Here is a 21,124-nt window from a genome sequence, read left to right as displayed (position 1 = left end):
TTTTTCCTAAATCATTTGCCAATCATTTTTGATTTTCATTAGGAGTCTGGAAGAGTCTGGGTAATTGTACTGCTCAGCATGGCTTTGTGGGAAAGGGCTTAATTTTTATGTTTCCTTTTAGTGAATTTTATTGTATTGTTTCTTAGCTCATTGATGAATAAATCCTAGTTACACTGAAGCAAATGCCTGGGAAATAGAAAAACAAGTCTGTGTTACTCCTTTGTATGTATTGGGGATGACAGGTATTGCTGAGTGTAATTAATTCACTTGTAAAGGACCGAGATCTGCATTATCATGTTTTCCCATTTTAACACTAATTAACAGAAATTATTAGCACGGTGTTAATAAATGAGTGAAGACTTTCTGCACAATTTACAAGAGAAATAGATATGAATCTCTGAGTGCTTCTATTTAGCTCCTGCTTGTATTTTCCTGACTCACAAGAGGTGTGTTTGTACTGGTGGAGTGTTTGTGTGCAGGAAATATTTTTGAGTGCAAACTCATCTTTGCTGAAGACTGTGACTGAATGTGGGCACATACATGAGTGAACTAGTTCAAAACACTTTCTGTCACACCTCCAAGTATGCAAATGTGCACTGGTGTGTCTGTACATGGTGAACATGTTACTTTAATTGTGTAGTTATGAATGGGTGTGTTTGTTATGATACCTGTGTCTCCGAGATGTGTCCTTGAACATTGGTGATTGCCAGTCTGAGACAGAACTTTCCATATGTGCCCTTTTCTCTCATTCATCCTCACAGATGTGTCCTCTATTAGTAACAGTTAATAAAGCCTTTTGGTTTTCTGTTGTTTTTTGGGGTTTGGTGCTGGGGTTTTTTCCCAGTGAAATAGTGCATAAAGAGCTTGGCAGAGAGCGGTGTTTTCTTGAAAACCATGTCTAGCGCTTTTTCCCCCACTGTCAGCCAATTACTTCCTTTAGTGTCTGAACATAAGACTTGCCAATAAAAGTCCCAAAATAGCTTCTCTCACTATTACTAATGTTTGCCAACAATAGCTAGGGAAGAGCAAAGGAAATCTATTTTTGTGGCTGGGTTCTGACATGAGGTAACCCTGCAGGCTTTAATGAAAATTAATTCGGCACCTGAAGTTAAAGGCTTACTTGTACTGGAAAATTTTTTTTGACCAAATTCAAATATGACAGTTGAGAGGTGACAGGTGTTGGCTCCTTGTGGACAAGAAGGTGCCAGACAAGTGAGTGCAGTGTAATGCAGTGAAGTTTGTGTGTGGTTTGGGATGTTGTAACCTCTAAATGGAGGAGCATGGAACAAAACTGAGTATGTGCCTGTCTAGGCTCCATCCATACCAGAGATCTTTTTGTTTGAGCTTTCTGCAGCATCAGGACTAAAGTCTGGACTGATGCAGCCTGTGGGCAGGATCAATGGACTGATGTGGCTGCTGCTTTTCCTTGAGAGGCAAAATAAATCCAGGCTCCCAGTCACCGTAATAACATCTATCGTGATAGCAGCGAGCACCTTCCAATGTTGCATCCATCCTTGAACATCACCACTCTCTCCTCAACTCATGTGGCTTTTTGGTCCCCTGATTGCCTCTGAAAAGCTGTGATTTTTTCTTGTCTTCTTGAGCCTTGACAGATTCCACCCCTGTCCATCCCTGCTGTGTGGGACAGCCCCAGCTCTTTATCCTACCTGGTGTCCTGCCATCCAGCTGCACTTGTGGGCTCTGGAGATGCTTTGTCAGAGTGGCAGGAGCTCAGGGGATGGGCAGCTCATCTGCCTGAGGGAAGGACTTGGTCTCAGTGGAAAGGGGAGAAGCAGGATGGGACTGAAGACCAGCCTGCTGTCCTGGTCTCAGTAGTATCTGTAATTTTGTCCAAGTTTCATGTATTGCTGGCTTTTTATTACAGAATGCAAATGATACAAATTCTTTTTAAACCAGACTCTTTACTGTGGTTTTGCGGTGGTTTTTTTTTTTTTTTGAAACCTAATCTTTATTTCTTGTTAGTCTCTGATTTTTATTTTTTTTAATAAAGTATGGCAGAATTCCAGGTTAATACCTTCAAAGAGCTTTGTTCCTATCCACGAGGGGTGAAGTGTGAGAGGTAAAGAGAATTGTGGGTTCTCTCCCTAGCTCTGCCAATGCCCTTGATGAGGTGCCTTTGACTGGGTTACTCCTCCTCTGATTCAGCATCCCTGCTTGAAGCTCACAGAGCTGCTCTCCAGTGTCCCAGAGGGTATCCTGAGATTAATTGAGGGATGTATCTAAATGGCTTCAGCATGCAGGCTGGAAGCCACCAGGGACAAAGCTCTTACTAGGGCAGGAATAAAGGTCAGGCCCTTGCTGACATCGTTGTCTCAATTAATTAATACACTAATCTCTATAACTCCTCTTCAGCAAATATAATTTGCCCTCAACCCTTATTTTGTTCATTTTCCTGTGACTTAGCTTTGAGAGGACTAATGAAGAGACCTTGATGGAAAAATCCTGCTTTTCACCATATACCTTCCCCTTGACCAGCCCTATAATTTGTTCCCTCCTTGTTGCCTTTTGCTCCTGTTTGTCCGAGGGCTTTGCAGGAAAGTCTCCTGGCCAGTTAAATTGCATAGCAAAAGAAACTTAGCCCTCAGTTCAGGTTTTGAGGAATGATGGCTGATTGCTTCAATTACTAGGAAAACAGTGTGTGGAATTGATTGAAGGGGGACAGTAATATTTGATTCTATTTTCTATGGATATTTCCTATGGGGAAGTGCAAGACCAATTCTGGAAAGCAGAAGGAAATTCAGAAGGAAGTGTTTGTTCCCCAGCTGAAAGGCTGAGTTGAGTGCAGGAAGGAGATGTCAGCAGTTTGGATTCTGTGACCCCATAGCCCTGAGGCTCAGCATTTTGGGACAGCTGTTTTTGAGCACAGAATCTGCCCAGGATCTCTTAGGGATCGCTACCAGCATCAGAAGATAGCAGGGCTTGGAGAGGAGCAGAAGGCAGAGGGAGTGAGTGTGTGTGGTGAAGTGCAGTGAACTGAGCCATCCTTGGATGGGCAGGAAGGAATATTCCCTCCAGTGCTACCCACTGGGAAATCAAAGAAATGAAGAAAATCTCTCCTTGTCTTCTGCTCAGCTCTTAGTTCTGGTTTGTTGTACTTTCCACTCCTTGGTGATTACATCCATGTCTCAGTCAGGTATTGTTTTCTGCTTGAGTTGGGAACATTCCCTAAAGCTGTTCTGAGTGCACAACAGTCTTGTTCTCTTTCTTAGGCCAGTTTTAGACTGAAATTTGGCAGATTACACAAGTGTGGCATGTTTGCTGTCCTGTCTTACATCATCATTTATCCTGTATCATTTATTTTTCCTTTAACAGATTCTTAGCACTGTCAGTCTAATATGCATCAGAGGCTGAAGTGTATTACCATAATGCCGTGCATTGTGGGTAATCCCATGCAAATTATTCTGTGGAAAGTCGTGCTAAATTATGTTCTTGAGGAAAAAAAAAGGCAGAAAAACAAAGGCTTTTTTTTTCCCTTTCCCCTTTTTCTTAACTGTTTGTTCTGTGGATTTCTGAGCAGCTGCCAGAGGCACAGGTTTAAGTGAGTTGTTTGACATTCAGCACCATGTGCAGTGATGCTCCTCCCCACAGGACACTGCTGAAAGGATGGAGTTGAAAACTGCTCTGGGTTTTCTATATGTCTCTGTGATGTTTAGTTTTAAAACATTAATAGCTTGTCAAAGGAAAAACCTGAGAGAATGTCGGAATAGCACAGTACAGAGGAATGTCTTGATGTTTTTTTGTCTCCATTGTCTCCATCTCCTCATCTGTAGGAATATCAGGTTTTGTGGACTCAAAGGGCTTCAAGATGCCTCTTGGAAGAGGCAGTTCTGATCATATGTAATGTTGTTTTTAAATCTTTGTCTTCTTTGTTCTCTATTACCAAGGTCATTTTCTTGGGAAAATTTCCTTAGCTCCTCTGAAAGTCCATACACTTTCCAAACTGAAGCAGTAATCCTCCTTTTGGACAGAACACTTGATTGTAATAGAAATGATTGCAATGTCACAAACAGAGGATTATCATTTTCAGTAGAAATCATAAAAGGACTCCTAAGAAAAAAGGCAGCGTGTTCTTATGCAAATTTTCTCAGGTAGTACATCTGCAAGATGAAAAATCCTGAGAGCCTGTAATCTGGAGTCAGCCACTCCTCTGCTGATAAATGTTTGTCTGCTTTGCTGGACAGTAGATTTTCAAAGACTCGGAAACTTGTTTTTACAAGTCCTGTGTGCTTCTCATCTGATGCTCTCTCTAGGTGAAACATTTGTCAGCTGCCTTCCATTTGCTTATTTGTGGTGTCCATCTCTGGAAAAGTCAATGTGGACATGTTCATGGCAGAATGAGGGGCAACATGTGCTGTTTTGGGGGTCACACCAGTTACCCCACTTGAGAGAGCTGCCTCTCCTCACCATAGCTCTGTGTCTCTGAACTTGCCTGCCTTTCTTCAGCCGGTTCCTCATGGTCTTCCAAAGACTTTCTTTGTCTCTGTCTCTCTTAAAACATAGACTGTGCAGGCATTAAACTGACCCTGTCCTGGTAGGATTATAGAAGGATATAGATTATCCTATATTCTATATAGGACATATACAATATATTCTGTATAGAATATAGGATATATTTCTACATCCTATACAGAATTCTATCCTGTATAGAATTCTATACAGGATATAGAAAATACTGGTTTGCAAAAGTTTGCATCCAGCTGCCAGTTCTGACCCATGTTCTCCTTGGTAAATATGTCTAAATGTGTAAAATCATCTTCATGCTCCAGGTCAGCTCCTTATGGACAAGCACCACAAGTTCCTATCTCCTGTAATAAAATTAGAAGCTTTTTTTTGGTCCTCATTTTTTGCTTTCCTTCTAGTCATATTTTTTTCCAATGAAATTTAAGGTATAAATATCCAGCATGTGTATCTTAATGGCTCTCAGTTTAGTTTATGCCACTGGACAAGTGGGCTCTGATGAAATGAACCTCTGGATGAACCTTTGGGCTCTGCAGGCCTGCAAACCCTTGTTAGTGGTTAATGGCAGCTGGTTCACCTGAAAGGACCTCCTTGATCTCTGGTTTCTGACTGTGGATATCACATCCCTGGGACTCATTGCAGGATGTCCTTCCTAACCCAGCCTCTGAATTAAATGATTAGTAGCTTGCCCTTGGGCTATCTGGTGAAATCTCCCTCTGACCCAGCTTTCTCATGTATTCTGTAACTTTCTGTGGTGTTATTGTATTCCATGTTCATTTTGTGAGCCTATATTAAATCAGAGCAGACCTCAAAGAGGGTCCTGCAGTATTTTTGCCTGAATTACCCTCAGTGTTATCAGCCATTCTCCAGGTGACTCGTATAGAGTATCCAAAAGAAAGAAAGAAAAAAAAGGGTCATATTTTCCCTGTTATTGTCCATTTCTCTGTTAAATGTGACAAGCAGCAAGAAGGGTTCTGTGTCAGAATGATTACACTGACACCTGTAAGAGAACAGCCAGCCAGCTCCTTGCTTGTGCTTCCATCCTCCCTCTTCAAAGGGAGCAGGCACCAGGCTGAGGGAAGCCCTCTCCTCTGCAGTGTCTTTTTCCTCTGATCTGAGCTGGGCAGAGAGGCTTTTTGTGCTTTCCCATGTGCCTTTGGCTTGGGAAAATCAATGCCTCCTTTGTTGTTTTAGAAGTGCTAATACAATAAATTGTAGAATCATAGTTGCTTCCTGTCACTGATGCTGAGGTTGTAGGGAGGGATAGGTGGGAAGGCTGGCTTTGATGGTGTTTGCTGAAGTTGACCAAAGAGAATTTGTGATATGGAAAAAAGAAATTAGCCTGGGGGAGCCATTTATAATTTAGGAAAAAAGTCTCAGGTAGCTCTTGACATGTATCAGAATAAGGGGATGGATATAGAAGGCATGAAAGGTTACAGTAATGAAAGCTGAAATGGGAGAGGAATGTGCAGGGCTGTGGATTGCTCTGTGTTACCTCTCACCTGTGAAGGCCTATTTAAAGCAAGTTTTTAAGGAGACCAACACACAGAGGACCTCAGGATAATCTCTTCTGGCCATGTGCATGTAATTATCCCATCATGGAAGCTGCTGTGTGCCATCTGATGTGCCCAGAAAAGCCACCCCCAGGTGGAAGCTCTGCTCTGAGGCCATTGGCAGAAGGATATGAGGGATTTTGTGGAGAACAGACCTAGACCTGGAAGAAAGAAGGAAGCTTTTATGCCTCAAGGTGTGATTTGGAAAACAATAAGGATCTGGAACAGTAAGAGTTTGTGTAGGCTGAGATTTGGATGAATTCTGGAGCCACAGTTCCCTGGCAGAGCTTGCAGGTAGCCAGGATGGGAACAGAGCAGGATGCTGTGGGACCGTGCTGGCTGCTTTGTACACAAATCAGTGCTTGCACATTGTCTGCTCTGTTATTTGATATTTGATTAAGGCTGTAACTCACAGAATTAAGTGAAGCCCAGGTTTTTTTTCCTGTAGGAGTTGTAAGGAAATTAAGAAATTGAACTACTAAAAAGAAATCTTTAGAACTGGCCAGCAGACTCAGCAGTTGACTGTCTAAACCAGGTTCACAAGGTAAATAATCATAATTATGATTCCTTATGTTTAAAACCTTATCTGATGTAATGAGAGAACCACCATTAACCCAACCAAAGGATCTGGACTAACACCAGGATAAGGAAACCCAAAGATTGAGAGTATTAATAGAATGGATAAGGCATTGATTATATGATTTTTATTTGTTCAAAGTACAGGAGCTAGAGGACAAATGAGAAATTAGTATATAAAATTTCATTCATGGCCTTCAAGGGTGAACCTAGGCTAATTTTCATGCAGAATGGTATCAGTGGGCATCCCAGATGAGTCACAGGTGATGAAAGGAGAGGGTCCCACAAAAAGAAAAAAAAATCAAGAAATTTTGGGAGTTATGGAGTGTTAAATGAAATGATCCATGTGTACTCAAAACCTAGTTAAAAGGCTGGGAAAATTGGGTAGGATAAGGCAACTCTGGGATGGAAAGAAATGTAAGGTGAATCCATTTACCACTCTGTGAATTGGTGCTGGTCAGTATTTCTAATTTCAGTGACTGGAAGGGAAGGAGATAATAAGATAATAAGATCTGCTGGTAGCAGCTGATGCAAATTATACAGTGGGAAGAAGGGCTGAAAGATTGTGGGTACTAGAATGGAAGATGAAACATAGGCAGTGGCAGGGTGCAGCATGTTTGAAGGGATAGTTTAAAGCATTCAGACACATGGCTGGGCGCTGAATTAGCTCTCGCCATTCAGGAAAACATAAGTAGCTATTACAAAGACAGCATGATAAAGATGTCTGTGCCATGCGAAGCAGCAGCAATAAAGAAAAAAAAAGTGAGTAAGATGCCTGTGTGTGTTCAGAAACAGGGAGCCTTGGAAGCAGTTCTAATATCCCTGTAGAGCAGCATGGTAACACCTCCTGTGGAGTAGTGCTTGTGTTATGGGTCATTCCTTTGTGAGACAAAGCAGTGATACACACGGGCTGGAGGGAACAGATGAAAGTGTTTAGTGGCCTGGAAGGCAGTGAGGCAAAGTGGAAATTTTCCAGGATAGAAATCCATTTTGATTTAGGTGAAATGTACATTTTTGAGTTGAGTCTATGGTTAGAAACCATAGTTATTTAGCCTAAATCCAAGGCCTAGGCTCAGTGAAGTTACTTCAGTGAAGGACAGAGATAAGGTGGGAGACAGGGAGGGAGAGAGAGAGACAGAGACTGCTGTGAGAGCAGGTCAACCTGACCTAGGAATTCTTTTGGATAAAGAAGAATTAGTGGCAAATGTCATGCAAAATTTGTAAAAATGAACATGTATGAACCTATTGTGAAATTGCATGCATATGTATTTGAGACGGGGATAAAAAGGGACCTGAAGTTCCCAGAGGTACGCATGCCTTTTAAGAAGAGTAATCTCTGCATGCGTCCAGCGCTGTAATAAACATACCTGCTTTACAACTTTCACAAAGTTGTGGAGTTTTTGGCTCTCTCCACAGAACAGCAGCTTCAGCACAGGGAAAGCTTTGGGGATCCTGGAGATGCTGGATTACAAGGGGAAGGAGCAAAGCTCAGCGGTGCAGAGAGTGCAGCCGCAGGAACAGCGAGCTCGGGCTGGGGGGCTCTGCTGTGCTGGGGCTGCTTGGAGGCAGCAAACAGGGAGCAGAACACACCTCACAGGGCTCTCCTCCACCTGACATTGCTGCCAGGACACAGTTTCAGTGGTTTGTTAGATCTCCATGATGATCTAGTGTGGCAGCAGAGGGATGGAGATAATGTGGGGTGTCACACTGGAGCAGCTGTGCTGTTGTCTGAGTTGTGCTGTGATGGTTTTCACTAAATCTGTCCTAGTGCCCCATCCCTGTGTTGGTGTAAAAGTGAAATGTTCCATGGTCCTGGTGTCTCGTTTTGGATGGGGAATTAAAGCACACCAACCTTGCTGTGTCGTTTTGGTCAAGAAATATTTTCATCTGGGAAAGAATAGAACACACTATAGAAAACCATGTGGATAAACAACAAAGTGTTGTGTAATATAATAATATAACCACCATTCCATGAAATTAAGATGCAACAATTGACTCTTTGTGTAACTCATAATGAACCTGGGGATCCCCACTGTGAATGGCATTATGAAGACAAATACCTTACTGAGATTTTTTAAAGTGGGTTTGACACTTGGAGTAGCATCTACGTTTACATTATCCAGGATAAGTATCATAAATCATCTTTCCAAGGCATGTGATGATCACCAGCCAGGATTAGAAAATTATTTTACACCCATGGTGAAATATGGCCAAACTGGGTAAATTCATAGCTGATGAAAAGGCTTGGGTGGGCCAAGAGTCTGCTTACTTTTCTGTACATCAGAATTATTTATAGAGGCAAACTTTAAGTGGAATAAGAGGGGAAGAAAAGTCAGCCAGGGATTAGGCTGCCAATTTAGGACTTGAAAAATTTCAGCTTCCTGCTTTCCTGAACTGCTTTTAACAGCTAATTCATTTGACACAGATTCTGAGACAGAGCCCCACCTCACACTTAATCTCCAGATTCCTCAGGCTATAACCTGTCTGTGACTTGTTCCATGCTCCACAGAGTTCAGATAGCAGGGAAAGGAACATATGTGAGAGGAGGTCATGATGAGATTACTGATGAATTTTCAAGGCACCATGAGATACCAGTTAGCCTGCTGGAAATACTGGGAGCATAGGGAAGAAATGTGCTTTCTGGAACAAAGCTCTTGATAGCCTCCAGTAACTGGTAATTGCTTTATTTCCTTGCATTGCCTCAGAATTCCTATGTGACTTGAACAGTCCCTAGTTCTGTTTCTTGGCAGCTTAAGTGTTATGGAGCAGAAATTATTTTTCTTTAGAAATTAGTATGTTGGGGTGTTTGGCTTTTTTTTGTGGGTTTTTTTTGTGGGGTTTTTTTTTTTGTGGGTTTTTGGGGTTTTTTGTTTGTTTTGTTTTTTGTTTTTTGGTTTTTTTTGTTTGTTTGTTTGTTTTTATTATTCTTATTTAAAATAATGGCATTGCCTATGGCATTGGTTAGGTCTACAGTCAAAATACTGCTCTCTGGACTGTCACATCTTCATTGGATGGTACAGGGAGGCTTCTCCTCCCCAAAACTGTCTGCAGCCCTCAGAGAGGAACTTGAGGCACTCCTGATCCTGTTACTGTGAAACAGTGCAGATTCCACTAAATTGTGCAGCTCTGACCTGGCCTTCACTCAGCCTCCTCAGCTCTGTTTGAAAAGATATTGTGGGACAAGGAGAAAGATTGTTCAGTGTCTGCAGAGAGGGATAAGCTTAGTCCAGGTTCATCCAGGGCCTAAAATAGGTCCCCAGCATGTCACAAGGAAATGAATGAGACAGAAAACCAATGTACCACTCAATTTTATTAGAAAGCAAGAACTCTGCAAAGAATAGCATCTTTCTACATGGTTTGTCTGCATAGGTGGAAAATATCCTCATTTGTCATTCTCTTTTTTGTTCCTGACATGACCACCTGTCACAATTATGGCCCACATAAAAAACAAACAAAAAACAAACCAGAAAAACAACCAAGTGAAATAACACCTAAATGAACAAACAAAACCCCAAACCAAAAAAGTTATTGTGCTATTCCCTGTCCAACTACTACCTCAGTGTGTGTATGCAGTCTTTGAGGAGATGAGAAGTTAAATCCACCCCTGTCTCCATCCTGTGTAGTTTGCAAATTGCTGGCTTAAAACATTAGTAGCAGTGTTGCAGCAGAGTGGCCAAGAAAAAAGAAAGCTCAGGTGCAACACTAATAAAATTTGGCTCCTTCAACACATGATGAACTTGCCACATACTGAGTCATTCATGAGAGATGGTTAAGGAAGGGACAAAGGATGCTGAGGAAGTAACAGAGAAGGAGAAGAAATCTAGGAGGGGGAAAAGGGTGGAAGGAAACATCTGTGGAAATAATGTGAGGGAAAGGTGGAAATGTATGGAAATGCCAGACAAATAGCTAGTCAATGGAAAGAAGGAAAGTACCTTTCCCCACAATGGAACTGGAGACTTCATAACCTAAATAACTGTTTTTTTCTAGAGAAATTGGCAACAAATTCTTTTTGTTAAATCCCCAGTTCTTCTATGAGCAGCTTGTCCAGGACTTTTTCTCCAGCAGATTGGAAGGAGAAGGTATTTCATCTTCCCTTTCAGTCTGGTCCTTGAGCAGTGCTGCCTGTGACATACCTATCTTTTAATAGTAAAAGAGACCATTTGAATGATTAAAACAATAATTACTTCTGTGCTGTTGAAGTTTGCTCAGCTGAAACACCAGCTGAGATCAGCAGAAGTTTTGTGAGGAGATTCAAAGCAAGTCAGGACTTTTCTCCTCACTGTGTGGGCAGAGCACCAGATGTAATGAGGACAGATGTGCAGAGCAAGGCAACTTCCCCAGGGTGCCAAGGTGGTCAAGGTTGCCATTAGCTTTTTTCTAGTTTCCATTCCTCTGTATCAGCATCCATTGACCTCAACAACACTTTCTTCTTTCTCATCCTTTTATCTCCCGCACCGTTTTATCTCCTGTCTCTAACTCCAGTCCCTCTCATCTTTCTAGAAATTCCTGCTAGCCTGTTTTGTTTTTTACCCTTGCATCTTCAGCCTTTTCCACTTGCTTAATCCTCTTGATATGTTTTGGCCCAAATTCCCATCCCCTCCACTTCATCTGTTTTGCATACCATTCCTGCTGCTGAGGGATCTCTGGGGCATGAGAAAACCTGGGTTATTCCCTGCTGTCCTAGCTGTCCAAATAGCCAGGTCCCCAGCAGGTGTCTGTGTATTTTCATTCACAGGGGTTGAAAGTACAGTAACCTTCAGGGCTGGCTCAAGCTAAAATTAAGGCTGCAGACACCAGGCACCAAATGTTTCATTCAGCTCCCTAAGTTTGTCCTCTAGAGGTTCCAAATGGTTTTGATTAGTATTCTGAGGGAGAGCTCACTGATGGAATTAGTGAGAAACCAGACTGTCAATTTATTTATACCCGGCCTGAGGGCATAGCCATTGTGCATGTGTAAAGCTGTTGAGATGCAGGGAATATTCTGTAAGTGTGTGTGTGTATATGTGTTGACTGGAAGTGGGTTTGCAGGGAAAAGCTGATGCCCCGAGGACTGAACAGTGACCTAAAGCAGGAGAGGCCACTGATGTGGCTGTGCTGAATGTCAAAAATCCCTTTTAGGAAAAAATCGATCCCTCTGAAATTTTCTCTCTACTTGTATTTATTAGAATCTCCCAGCTCTAATTTTACTGTAATTCTCATTACCCTTGTGGAGAAATCTCTAATTTAACTCCTGGAGTCTTTCCACCTCCTTCAACAATATCTGTGATACAAAACTATCACTGTCTTTGTCTCCTGGAGTATTTAAAGCACATGAGTAATGAATAATAAAGTTTTTCCATTACATTGTCATTTAGCCTGGGAAGAATTTTGAGGGCAAGCTGAGAGATATTGGAAATATTCAGTTGTGGGTATTCATTTGATGCATCAGTGCTGAGCATGAATGAACTGCTTTTCCAATACAATTTGATCCATTTTGTTTAGGAAAATTTGTATGGATAGTGTTGAGGCCAAATGATAAGTCTTTTATGTTTGTTTCCCTGTTTTGTATTACAGTGGAAAATAAATATAATTTGAACTTGGGCTGTTATTAGGCATCACCTCCTCCCATTCTGTCTTTTGCAGTGAAAAGGGTTTAAGAAAACTTTTTCAGCTCCATTACTCTCTATAATAGCCAGGAAACAATTAACCTGTTATCCCTTAACATGATGTCTGCAGAAGATTATTGCATGACAGAGCCCAAGGGACCAATTTGCATTGTGCAGAGGAATCTGGTGCATCAAGCTGATGCTGGTCCAGACTGGTGCTTTGATGTAATGGAGAGCAAAACCTGTGTGGAGCTTTGAGCTGATCATTAAAGTAGGGTGGATTAGTTAGCATGTTTCTGAGGCTGCACTAATTAGGACTGATGAGCTTATCTGCAGCTTTCTGGTGCAGGGGTGCTGCTTCCTCCTTCAGAATTCACCTGGATCCTTTTGGCATGGGAGGCTTTGCACCATGCTCCAGTGGCCACACAGATGTGCCCAGAGGAGGGGACAGAGCCCTGTGCCAGAGGGGAAGATGGGGTCAGTGAGAATCCAGGCTGGCAGGACACTGCAGGGGAGGTGCTGGCAGGCAGAGCAGCTTCCCCATGTACAGCTGTGACAAACAGACCGTGTCTTGTCACTTGGTAACACCCAGACAGCTTCCCTGCCATGGAGCTGTGCTTCCTACCAGCTCCTTGGCCAAACCAGACTGCATCATTTCTACCTTTCTACCTTCTTTCTTTTAGGATATTTTCATAAGTCTGTGTTGTAAGCACAACCTCAACATTTTTGCAGCTGGCTGTGCCACATGGCTGCAAGGGAAATGCCTGGAGGTCAGGCTTCCCTTTCAGTAATGCAGGTGGGACTGATTATTAACCACTGCACCAGGTCCTGGCATTGCTGGCAGATGCCATCAATAACATTAGCTCAACATGTCAGCTCTGTCCCCAGCTTCAGTTTAATGGCAGTGCTGCTCTGCACCTCCAGCTCCTCCCTCCCTCTGCTGAGGGAGGGAGAAAGGAGAGAGAAAATTGGCTGAGTTAGAACAAATAGATGTCCATGTTTGAGGTGAATAAAGTATGCTAACAGGCAATCCTCTGGCTGAGTCTCTAGCTGCTACTCCTGAGCTGTGTAACATCAAAGCAATATGGGTGCATCATCCAGCAGCTGACTTCAGTGCATGAACAGTTACTGTCTTAGGCTTCTGAGGTGTGTTATAGTGTTAATATCATTATTATTATTGTTTTGCTCATAGTTTCCTAAGGCCTCTCCATATCCTGAGTAAAGCTCTAGGGAGTCATAAAGCCACAGGCTGAGTTTCAGCTCAGGCACTGTTTGCATCTCCTTGATAGCTGTTTAGTATGTTGCCTTAATCTTGGAAGCAAGACCCTGAGATGCACCCCAGGGAAAGCCTCGAGATGTTCTTTGTATTTTTTGCCCCTGAGAAAATAACTCTCTTGCTGTGGAAATGACATCTTTTTTCTCTGAAATGTCACCACTTCTGCCTGCTGGTTGTAACTCTGCCACACTACAATATCTTCAGTCTTTTAAAGTAAAATAATAAAACATTTAGGAATCTGTTTAGAGCTGCTGAGCATTCTTATTGTTTTGTGTTAATGACCCTCAGTTCCCATAAACTTCTTCCTACATTTTTGTTTTTCTTATAAATTATTACTAAACTTTTTTGTAGCCCTATCTTGCTTGGCAAAACTTGCAGTAGAGGTGAATAAGAGGAGAGTAGAAATTATGTTAGACATTTAACCACTGTGATAAACATGCTTAAGAGACTAAAAGTCAGTTTTCCTGGTGTCCTAGACCCTGCCTAGCACTGAGCTGTTCCCTCAGATTGAGTGTGCTCTTCTGAGCAGGTCCTTCCTTGTCCAGCCCCTCAGAACATGTTTGAGTTCTGGATTATGTTCATCATAACTATGGATTCATACTTTGCTCATAGGGCCTCAGAAAAGAAACTGAATTACAATATCTTGTCGACAGGGAAATGTCATCAGAGAGGGAGGTTTTTATGCCAGATGATATTTGCATGTGCTGGACCTGCTAGAGAGGAAATTATGGTGGTGCTGTGTAAATGGTTTCTGTCCTCTAACAAAAATGCACTGAAAAACTCCTCGGGAGAGCTGCAGACATTTATGTGTGAAATCTCTTCTTTCTTCCATCCACCGCTGTGGTTCTGGCTCAGAAATCATCTTCCAGCTACACAGAGGTGCTCAGACCCCAGGATCCCAAAGCATTTTACAAAAAATAACTTTATATAGGAAAAGAGCAGAGCTCTGTCCCCTGTCACGGATTACTGAACACATTATGTTTTATAATATAAATTATAATATGTGCAGTACCCATGAGATGTTCACTAACAAATATCTGCTGGAGAGTGATGTGCAGCTCACACCATGCTTAGGGCCAGGGCTTATTCTGGACTCCTGAGAGTTGCTAAGGAAACAGCCTGGGGATGGAGCTGGAGGTCTCTCAGAAGCTTGGCTGCAGAGATGTTTTTTGCTGCAACACCACACAGGGCTGTTATTGGCAGAGGCAGCAGCTGGTCCAGCCCCTGATGGGCAATGCAGTCTCTAAGTGCCAAAGATGAGGGACTCTGCAGTTTTAGTTTCTTTCTGGTTTATCTGAGCTCTGTTTGTCTCCTGCCCTCCTCTCACCAGAAGCATGAAACTGCCATCAATTACACTGACATACTCTGATGTAGGCTCTTGGTGTAAAACCAAACACAGACTATTCACAACCAGCAAGGATCCACTGCTTGGAGAATTCCTCTTGTGAAAGATGAAGTTGATAATGCAAACCCTGTTTGTGCGACCAGCTTTTAACAGACTGAGAAATTCCTTGGAGGTGTCTGTTATTTTGCAATTACTTTGCAATTGATTTTCTTAAAAAAACAATTCATAACTTGTTAAAGATCTCTTCCTCTCTTTTTTCCCTTTGTCCGGTTCCCTTTTCCATCTTTGCCACTGCCTAATGTTTATAATAACAGGACTTATTTTTTCCCCCATTACTTAGGTAGACAGCTCCTCTAGAGAGAAAAAGAAAAACTGGATGATTTCTAAAAGTGGTTTTACAGTCAGATTCTCCTGGGGTCCAATTCTTAAGTGTAATTCTTACAACAACTTCTGAAAATTTATTTGAGACATTTAAACTATTTGCCTCTGTTTCCCCTGCTGTAAAACAGAGGCTATTTTGGGATAGCTTCTGTAGACCACGTGCTGTTAATTAATTTACAGATGATTCTTCAGGGGAAACTTCCATATGTAGGAATCACGAAACCTTGTGCTTCTCTCCACAGGGCCTGCAGCTGGGAACGCAGGAGCTGGAGGAGATGGGAAGCAAGTTCTGCCTTGGTTTGCTGATTCTGCACCTCAAATCCCTGCCCTGCAGCAAGGAGCTGATGGCTCAGGCAGCACTCCTGCTGGATCTGGAGGAGGAGATCACAGACAGGGCACAAAGGTCAGTGACTGCTGCATGCAGAGGGCTCTGCTGTGGGGATGGAGTTGGTGGGGCATGTTTTGGGTTTAAATCTGTGGAAATGGGCTCTCCTTATGGCTGAGATTTGTATTTTGGAAGCTGCAGTGTATGGAGAACAATTGGAATTGAGATGTAATTGACTCCCAAAGAAACTACTGAAACAGTGGGTCCGTGCCCTGCAGCCATCCACGTAGAGAAAAAAGGTGAAAGAGAAGCACCTGTTCTCTGTTTTCCAGTGATTTTCCATTTTCCTCTCAAAACTGCTCGCTGGCACATGGGGATGGTACTGCCCCAGAAAAATTCATCAGCAGGAAACATTTTCCTGCTCACTGTCACATGGGGTTCTGTCCAGCTCATAGCCTCCATGGAGAGGATCTCTTATCAGAAAGGCATTATCTAAGTGCTGCGCTGTAGGGAACAAGTATTGCAGATTATAAAAGGACATTGATGGCAAGATTTAGAAATTGTGGACCTCATACTGCAAGTATATTCCTATAAATTCTTTTTCTCACTGCATGGAGTCCTTTAGTCATTTAGAGCATAGATTTATGACTTTTTGATGGACAGAAAGAAGTTTTGATCCCACTGCTTATTTAGGACATGTTTCTCCAAATTGCAAAATTAATTTACTTGCTTCCTATGTTCAGTGGGAGGTATTTAAGTGAGTTTGCCCCATCATAAATACAAGAGGAATTTGACCTGGAAAAGTGTCTGAGTATGAGACTTTTCAGCTTGAATTTGTGATGAAGCAGAAATACATAATTTCTCTAGGCCATCATCACTTGTTAGTGCTATGTGCATCACATATGTTTGCAAGAATGTTTTTCCAAGACACATGGAGAAAGAAGACTTAGTGATGTGACATGATTTGAAGCTCCCCGATGGCTTTGTCATCAAAGAGTTCTCTCAGCTTCATCAATGAACATCAAGTTTTTCAGTTGCAGAAATACCCCCGTAATTTATAGCAGACTTCCAGTCTCTCCCCTGCAGGAACATTTACCCAACATTAGCACCACCTGTTCCTCATGCCAAAACCCATTCTTGCAAGCTTGTTCACAGTTTTAAATGTTTATGAGGGACGGTTTAAAAAGAGGGATAAAATCTAGAGACATTCCTTTGGATTAGATGTGCTCACTTGTGGTGTGAACATACAAATGAAGCAGTTAAGGTGAGTGCTAAACACCATCCATGTTGTGGACAGCCATCCAAAAAATCATTACTATGTCATTAGAGAGAGCTGCTGGAGCCTGGCTAGGTGGATGGTTTTGGGATATAAATCAAACTTTTGAACTGGAGCTAGAAGAGCCTTTGCATGAAAATAATGTAGGGGAAGAAAAACATCAAACCCTGACTTCTCTCAAACATTGACAAAAAGCCATCTGGTCACAGTAACTCAGTGAGCATTTTCTCTGATCTTTGTAGCCTTCTGTTACTTTTTTCCTTTAGCTGACTTTATATTAATTGGAATTCATTCTGTTTATCCAATGCTGTGTGGTAGTTGATCAGGACAGAAGGAAGAAGTGACAAATATTTCTGAAGAAGTTAGCAAAAAATAAAAGTTCTCTTACTTTGTAAAACTCCCATGAGTCCTCAGCAGCTGAAAGCAAAGTCTTCTACCTCTTCAAGTTTTCCCAGCAGTAGTGAGAACCTCCGTGGCATCCAGGAATGAATGTCATTGCTAACAGGCAACTGATAGGCAGTTGTTAATTTTCACTTCACTGGGTGCAATTGCAAGTTTGTGAAGTTTTACTAGCTTGGATGTAATTTGTTACCATTTGCAGACCAGGTAAGCGGCTGAATTGATAATCCCACCCAGAGGTGTCACATTGCTGGAGCTGGTTGCAAATGCTGTGTGAAGGGAGATGCAGGGACCAAAGTGTCTGCTAGCATATTCTCTTTAAGAACAAATAATTCATGGAAAATGATTGTGCAGTATATTGATTCTGATTCAGAAAATTAGTACTTTCCTCCCATGTTTCTCTGAGGCTAGCCAAGAGAATTCCATGGTTTGGTTTTAGTGGGAATATTGGAACCAATAGAAGAATGCAAAATACAGAGGGCTCACTGATACAGACAGGAGGGCAACTATTTCTACACCCTCTCTCTACTCACAGGTTCAGAAAAAAAAAATTATTCTTTATCAAAACATTTCTCTGGAGGAAGCTGAGGGGTGACACTCAGTCTAATATTAATCTGTAAATGTTAAGTCTAATGTAGTTCTTAGAGGTAGCACCAAAACATTGCAGCTTTACTGCTGGTATATAATGACATCAATGGAAATTATACCCTGCTGCTTCCTAGGATAGACCCTCCTCTGTGGGTTTGAGTGAAGTGTTTGTAGTTTAAAATTAGCTCTGTTTTCCTGTGTGCTTTCCAGTAAAATGCACAGTATCCTTACATGCTTTCTATACTTTGCCTCAGAAAGTGTGAATAGGTGTGAATAAAAATACCCGCATTTCTGTGTACTTTTGCCAAAGCAAAATCAGATTTAGGGATCCTTCAGGTGTAATGCAAGAGAAGTTCTGGGTGGTCACTTGGTGAATTTTGTTTTCTTAAATGCTTTAAATAGTTAACAGCAGTGTGTTTTGAACAGCTTACAAGTTATCCCTGTTCCAGACGTCTGCAGTGTCCTGGTCCCAGGAAATGATATGCATGACAGATATTTAAGTGGGAGGCAATAGCTTTTACTGTAGCTAATGTTTTCTGGCAAAGGAAAATGTGTCCCAAAGACTGTCCTGCTGATGAGTCTAGAAAGAGATACAAATGTGGGTGAGGCTTCCCATAGCAGTATTCACCAAAATCAAAAGAAAAGATTAGTATTGTTCAGCCTGGATGAAAACACAAGCTTTTCTTAGTTGTTATGGTCTTGTTTTGTGGAAATCAAGCTGAAATTAAGCTGTGGGCAGTGTGATGTGTTGCACAGTGCTGATGTTAAATACATCTATCTCAATCTAATGTGTTTTCTGTGTATGGGCTTCTGAGTGCCCATCTCTGTAATACTCTGGGTGACAGGTCAAGCTGTGGAACAAGAAGTTAATCCAGCACTGGATAAAGCTGACTCCCAGATGAAATGTCTCATTGCAAAGGTACAGAGATCAAAAGCTGTGGAGCCAGAGATCTCTTCTGTTGTGAAATCCCTGCAGTTCATGTCCTGCATTTGTCTCTCTTTGCCCTGGTGTCTGCTGTGCATGGCATTGACTTGGCATCTCAGCATCTCCCTCCGACAGCAAACATTTTCACCTGTCAAGGTTCATAACTGTTTGTGTCCTTTAATTTTCCTCTCCAGGCTCTCTGTGCTCTGGGTGTGCTGCAGCCTGATTCTCTCACCACTGCTGTGAGGGGGATAAAGGAGCAGGCTGGACCCTGCTTCCCTGGAATAAACTATTTGCTGTGCACTTTATAGAGCTCTGTCAGAGCCATGGTCAGTAAATTGGAGGCAGGTAATAGCTGTCAGGCAAGTGCCTGCTCTGAAGGAGGCACCCTGTGAGAAGGGGGATTTCTCACACCACATCAAGTCCATTGTGCTCAGTGTGCTGTCTCTAATGAGCCAAAGAAAGGTGGAAGAAGCCTTTAGCAGACCTAACTAAGCACAGTTGGGTGCACAGACAAGAATTTCTTCCTGTCCCCACTTCACAGTCTCTCTTTCGTCTAAATTGTCAACTGCAAAAGGAATCATTCACAAGCATGAGTGGGGCCACACTTGGAATAAATTCACAGCAGAGGCAGTGAATTTATTTATTACCTGTTATTCTCTGCTACCTCTGAGAATAACAAAGAGGGGCTGAACTTCCACCTGTGGGGCTGTGTGGCTAATGGGACACAGAGTCTTTCCCCTAAACACATAATGTCCCAGGATACCTTGAAGTTGGTCTAACAGCTCTGTTCTCAACACGTGGCAGCTGTCTCAGGAACATTCCAAAAATGGAGGAAGTACAAGATGCAGCACAGAAGATGCATTAGAGCTACAATGTGTGATGTGAGGAAGAAAGGTTAAATTGCTCCAGGCATTAGTTGGTCTTTTAATTATCAATCTGTGCTTCTGGGGCATATATTGGCTCTCATATTCAGACACCCTCATGTTACACAAGACCTCTGTAGGGACTTAGTTGTTGTGGCTTTTCTTTTCACTAATGATATTTCCACCAGCACTGAATAGGTTTGTTCTTATGGACCACTCTGCCAAGATCAAAGGCCAAAAATGTGGAGAATTTTCTGAGCTTTGCAACCACTTTCAACAAACAAAGCCATGTGTCAGGTGCTCATACAAGCAATTTATTCTGCTCTTTCTCAAACTTGGCCTCATAAGGCAGTATTGCCATGCCCTAGGAAGAATTGCTGATGTTTCCAGCATCCCACCATGCTTTACAGTCAATTCTGGCATTCAGAACCTTTCTGTGGGGAAAGGAAAATGCAGCTTGTACCTCAGATGTCGTGGTTTTTTATAATAGTTTTCATGCCTCATTTCCTATAAAAGTAAGTAAGTTTTAAGTCACTGCTGTCCAGGTAGCTTCACATTTGTTATGACCATAAGGAGGATGGGAAGTGGCTGTTCACATAAAACAGGTTGGAGAGAGACAAAGAGGAATCCCCTCCCTCTCCAATATCATCCCCTTCCTTGTGGTTTAAACTGATGGCACATTCCTTAATTTTCTTTTTTCCCCTGCCCTCCAGGTTGTGCTAGGAAATGTTCTGCATACACTGCAGCAATTGCAGCCATTTGTTCATGAGACACCTCAGGTGTTGAGACAGACTTTTGTGAAGTCATTTTCTGCTGACTCAGACGTTATTTATCTCCTGTGTTTCTTCATCATTTCTTACCTTTCTTAAGCACAGCCAAATCTCTTTCCACCCCAAATGGTAAATACATCTAGCTCTGCTATTAATCAAAAAACAGAAGGCTTAATAATTTCTCTGTTTCTTTGTCCAGATGTAATCTCTTCATCTTCCATACAGTGAGCAGAGTTAGACTGGTCAGTGTATAGATGGCAAAGCCAGAACTGACAAGAGGGATTTGCAGGTCATTTGGAAATGTGTGTGCTGTTCCTCTATACCACACTGATGCACCATCATGATCCTGGATAGTATTGAACTGTTGAATCTCCCATCTTTTCACTATAATGCACCTTCCCCTGATTATAGCTGTGCAAGCAATTTCACTCCTCTTTTAAACTGTGTGGCCAAAAGGTGATTCAGATCAAATGAAAGTGATTTTGTGGAAATGAAGCAAACAAAAAAAAGGAAAGTTCAAACAACAAGAAATGCAGCTGGAGCAAAGCATGCTCACTTCATTTGAGGCATCCTCAGTGCATCTTTGAATAGCAGAAATGTGGTGTTTTATCCACATGCAGTAATGGAAATTGGTTCCCCTGCTGGGTGGGATGGCTCTTCCTATTCTTACAGGTGAATATGGGTGTCAGTGTCACATTGTTTTGGTTATACCTACTGAAAGGTTTAAGTACAAGACAGAACTTCACCCTGCACAGCACCCCATCCCCTCCCAGCCCCTGA

General features: G+C 42.2%; 1 protein-coding gene across 1 annotated transcript in view; it reads left to right on the top strand.

Moving 5' to 3' along the window:
• AGBL1 (AGBL carboxypeptidase 1) overlaps positions 1-21,124 on the top strand; it is a 244,763-nt gene that overhangs the window by 145,672 nt on the left and 77,967 nt on the right. The window contains exon 21 of the mRNA XM_064722476.1: positions 15,438-15,598. Coding sequence (XP_064578546.1) covers positions 15,438-15,598 — 161 coding nt within the window. The remainder of the gene's footprint in view (positions 1-15,437; positions 15,599-21,124) is intronic.

The sequence above is a fragment of the Zonotrichia leucophrys genome, chromosome 10, assembly GCF_028769735.1.
Source record: "Zonotrichia leucophrys gambelii isolate GWCS_2022_RI chromosome 10, RI_Zleu_2.0, whole genome shotgun sequence".
Lineage (NCBI taxonomy): Eukaryota > Metazoa > Chordata > Aves > Passeriformes > Passerellidae > Zonotrichia > Zonotrichia leucophrys.
This window is presented reverse-complemented; position numbering and strand designations above follow the sequence as displayed.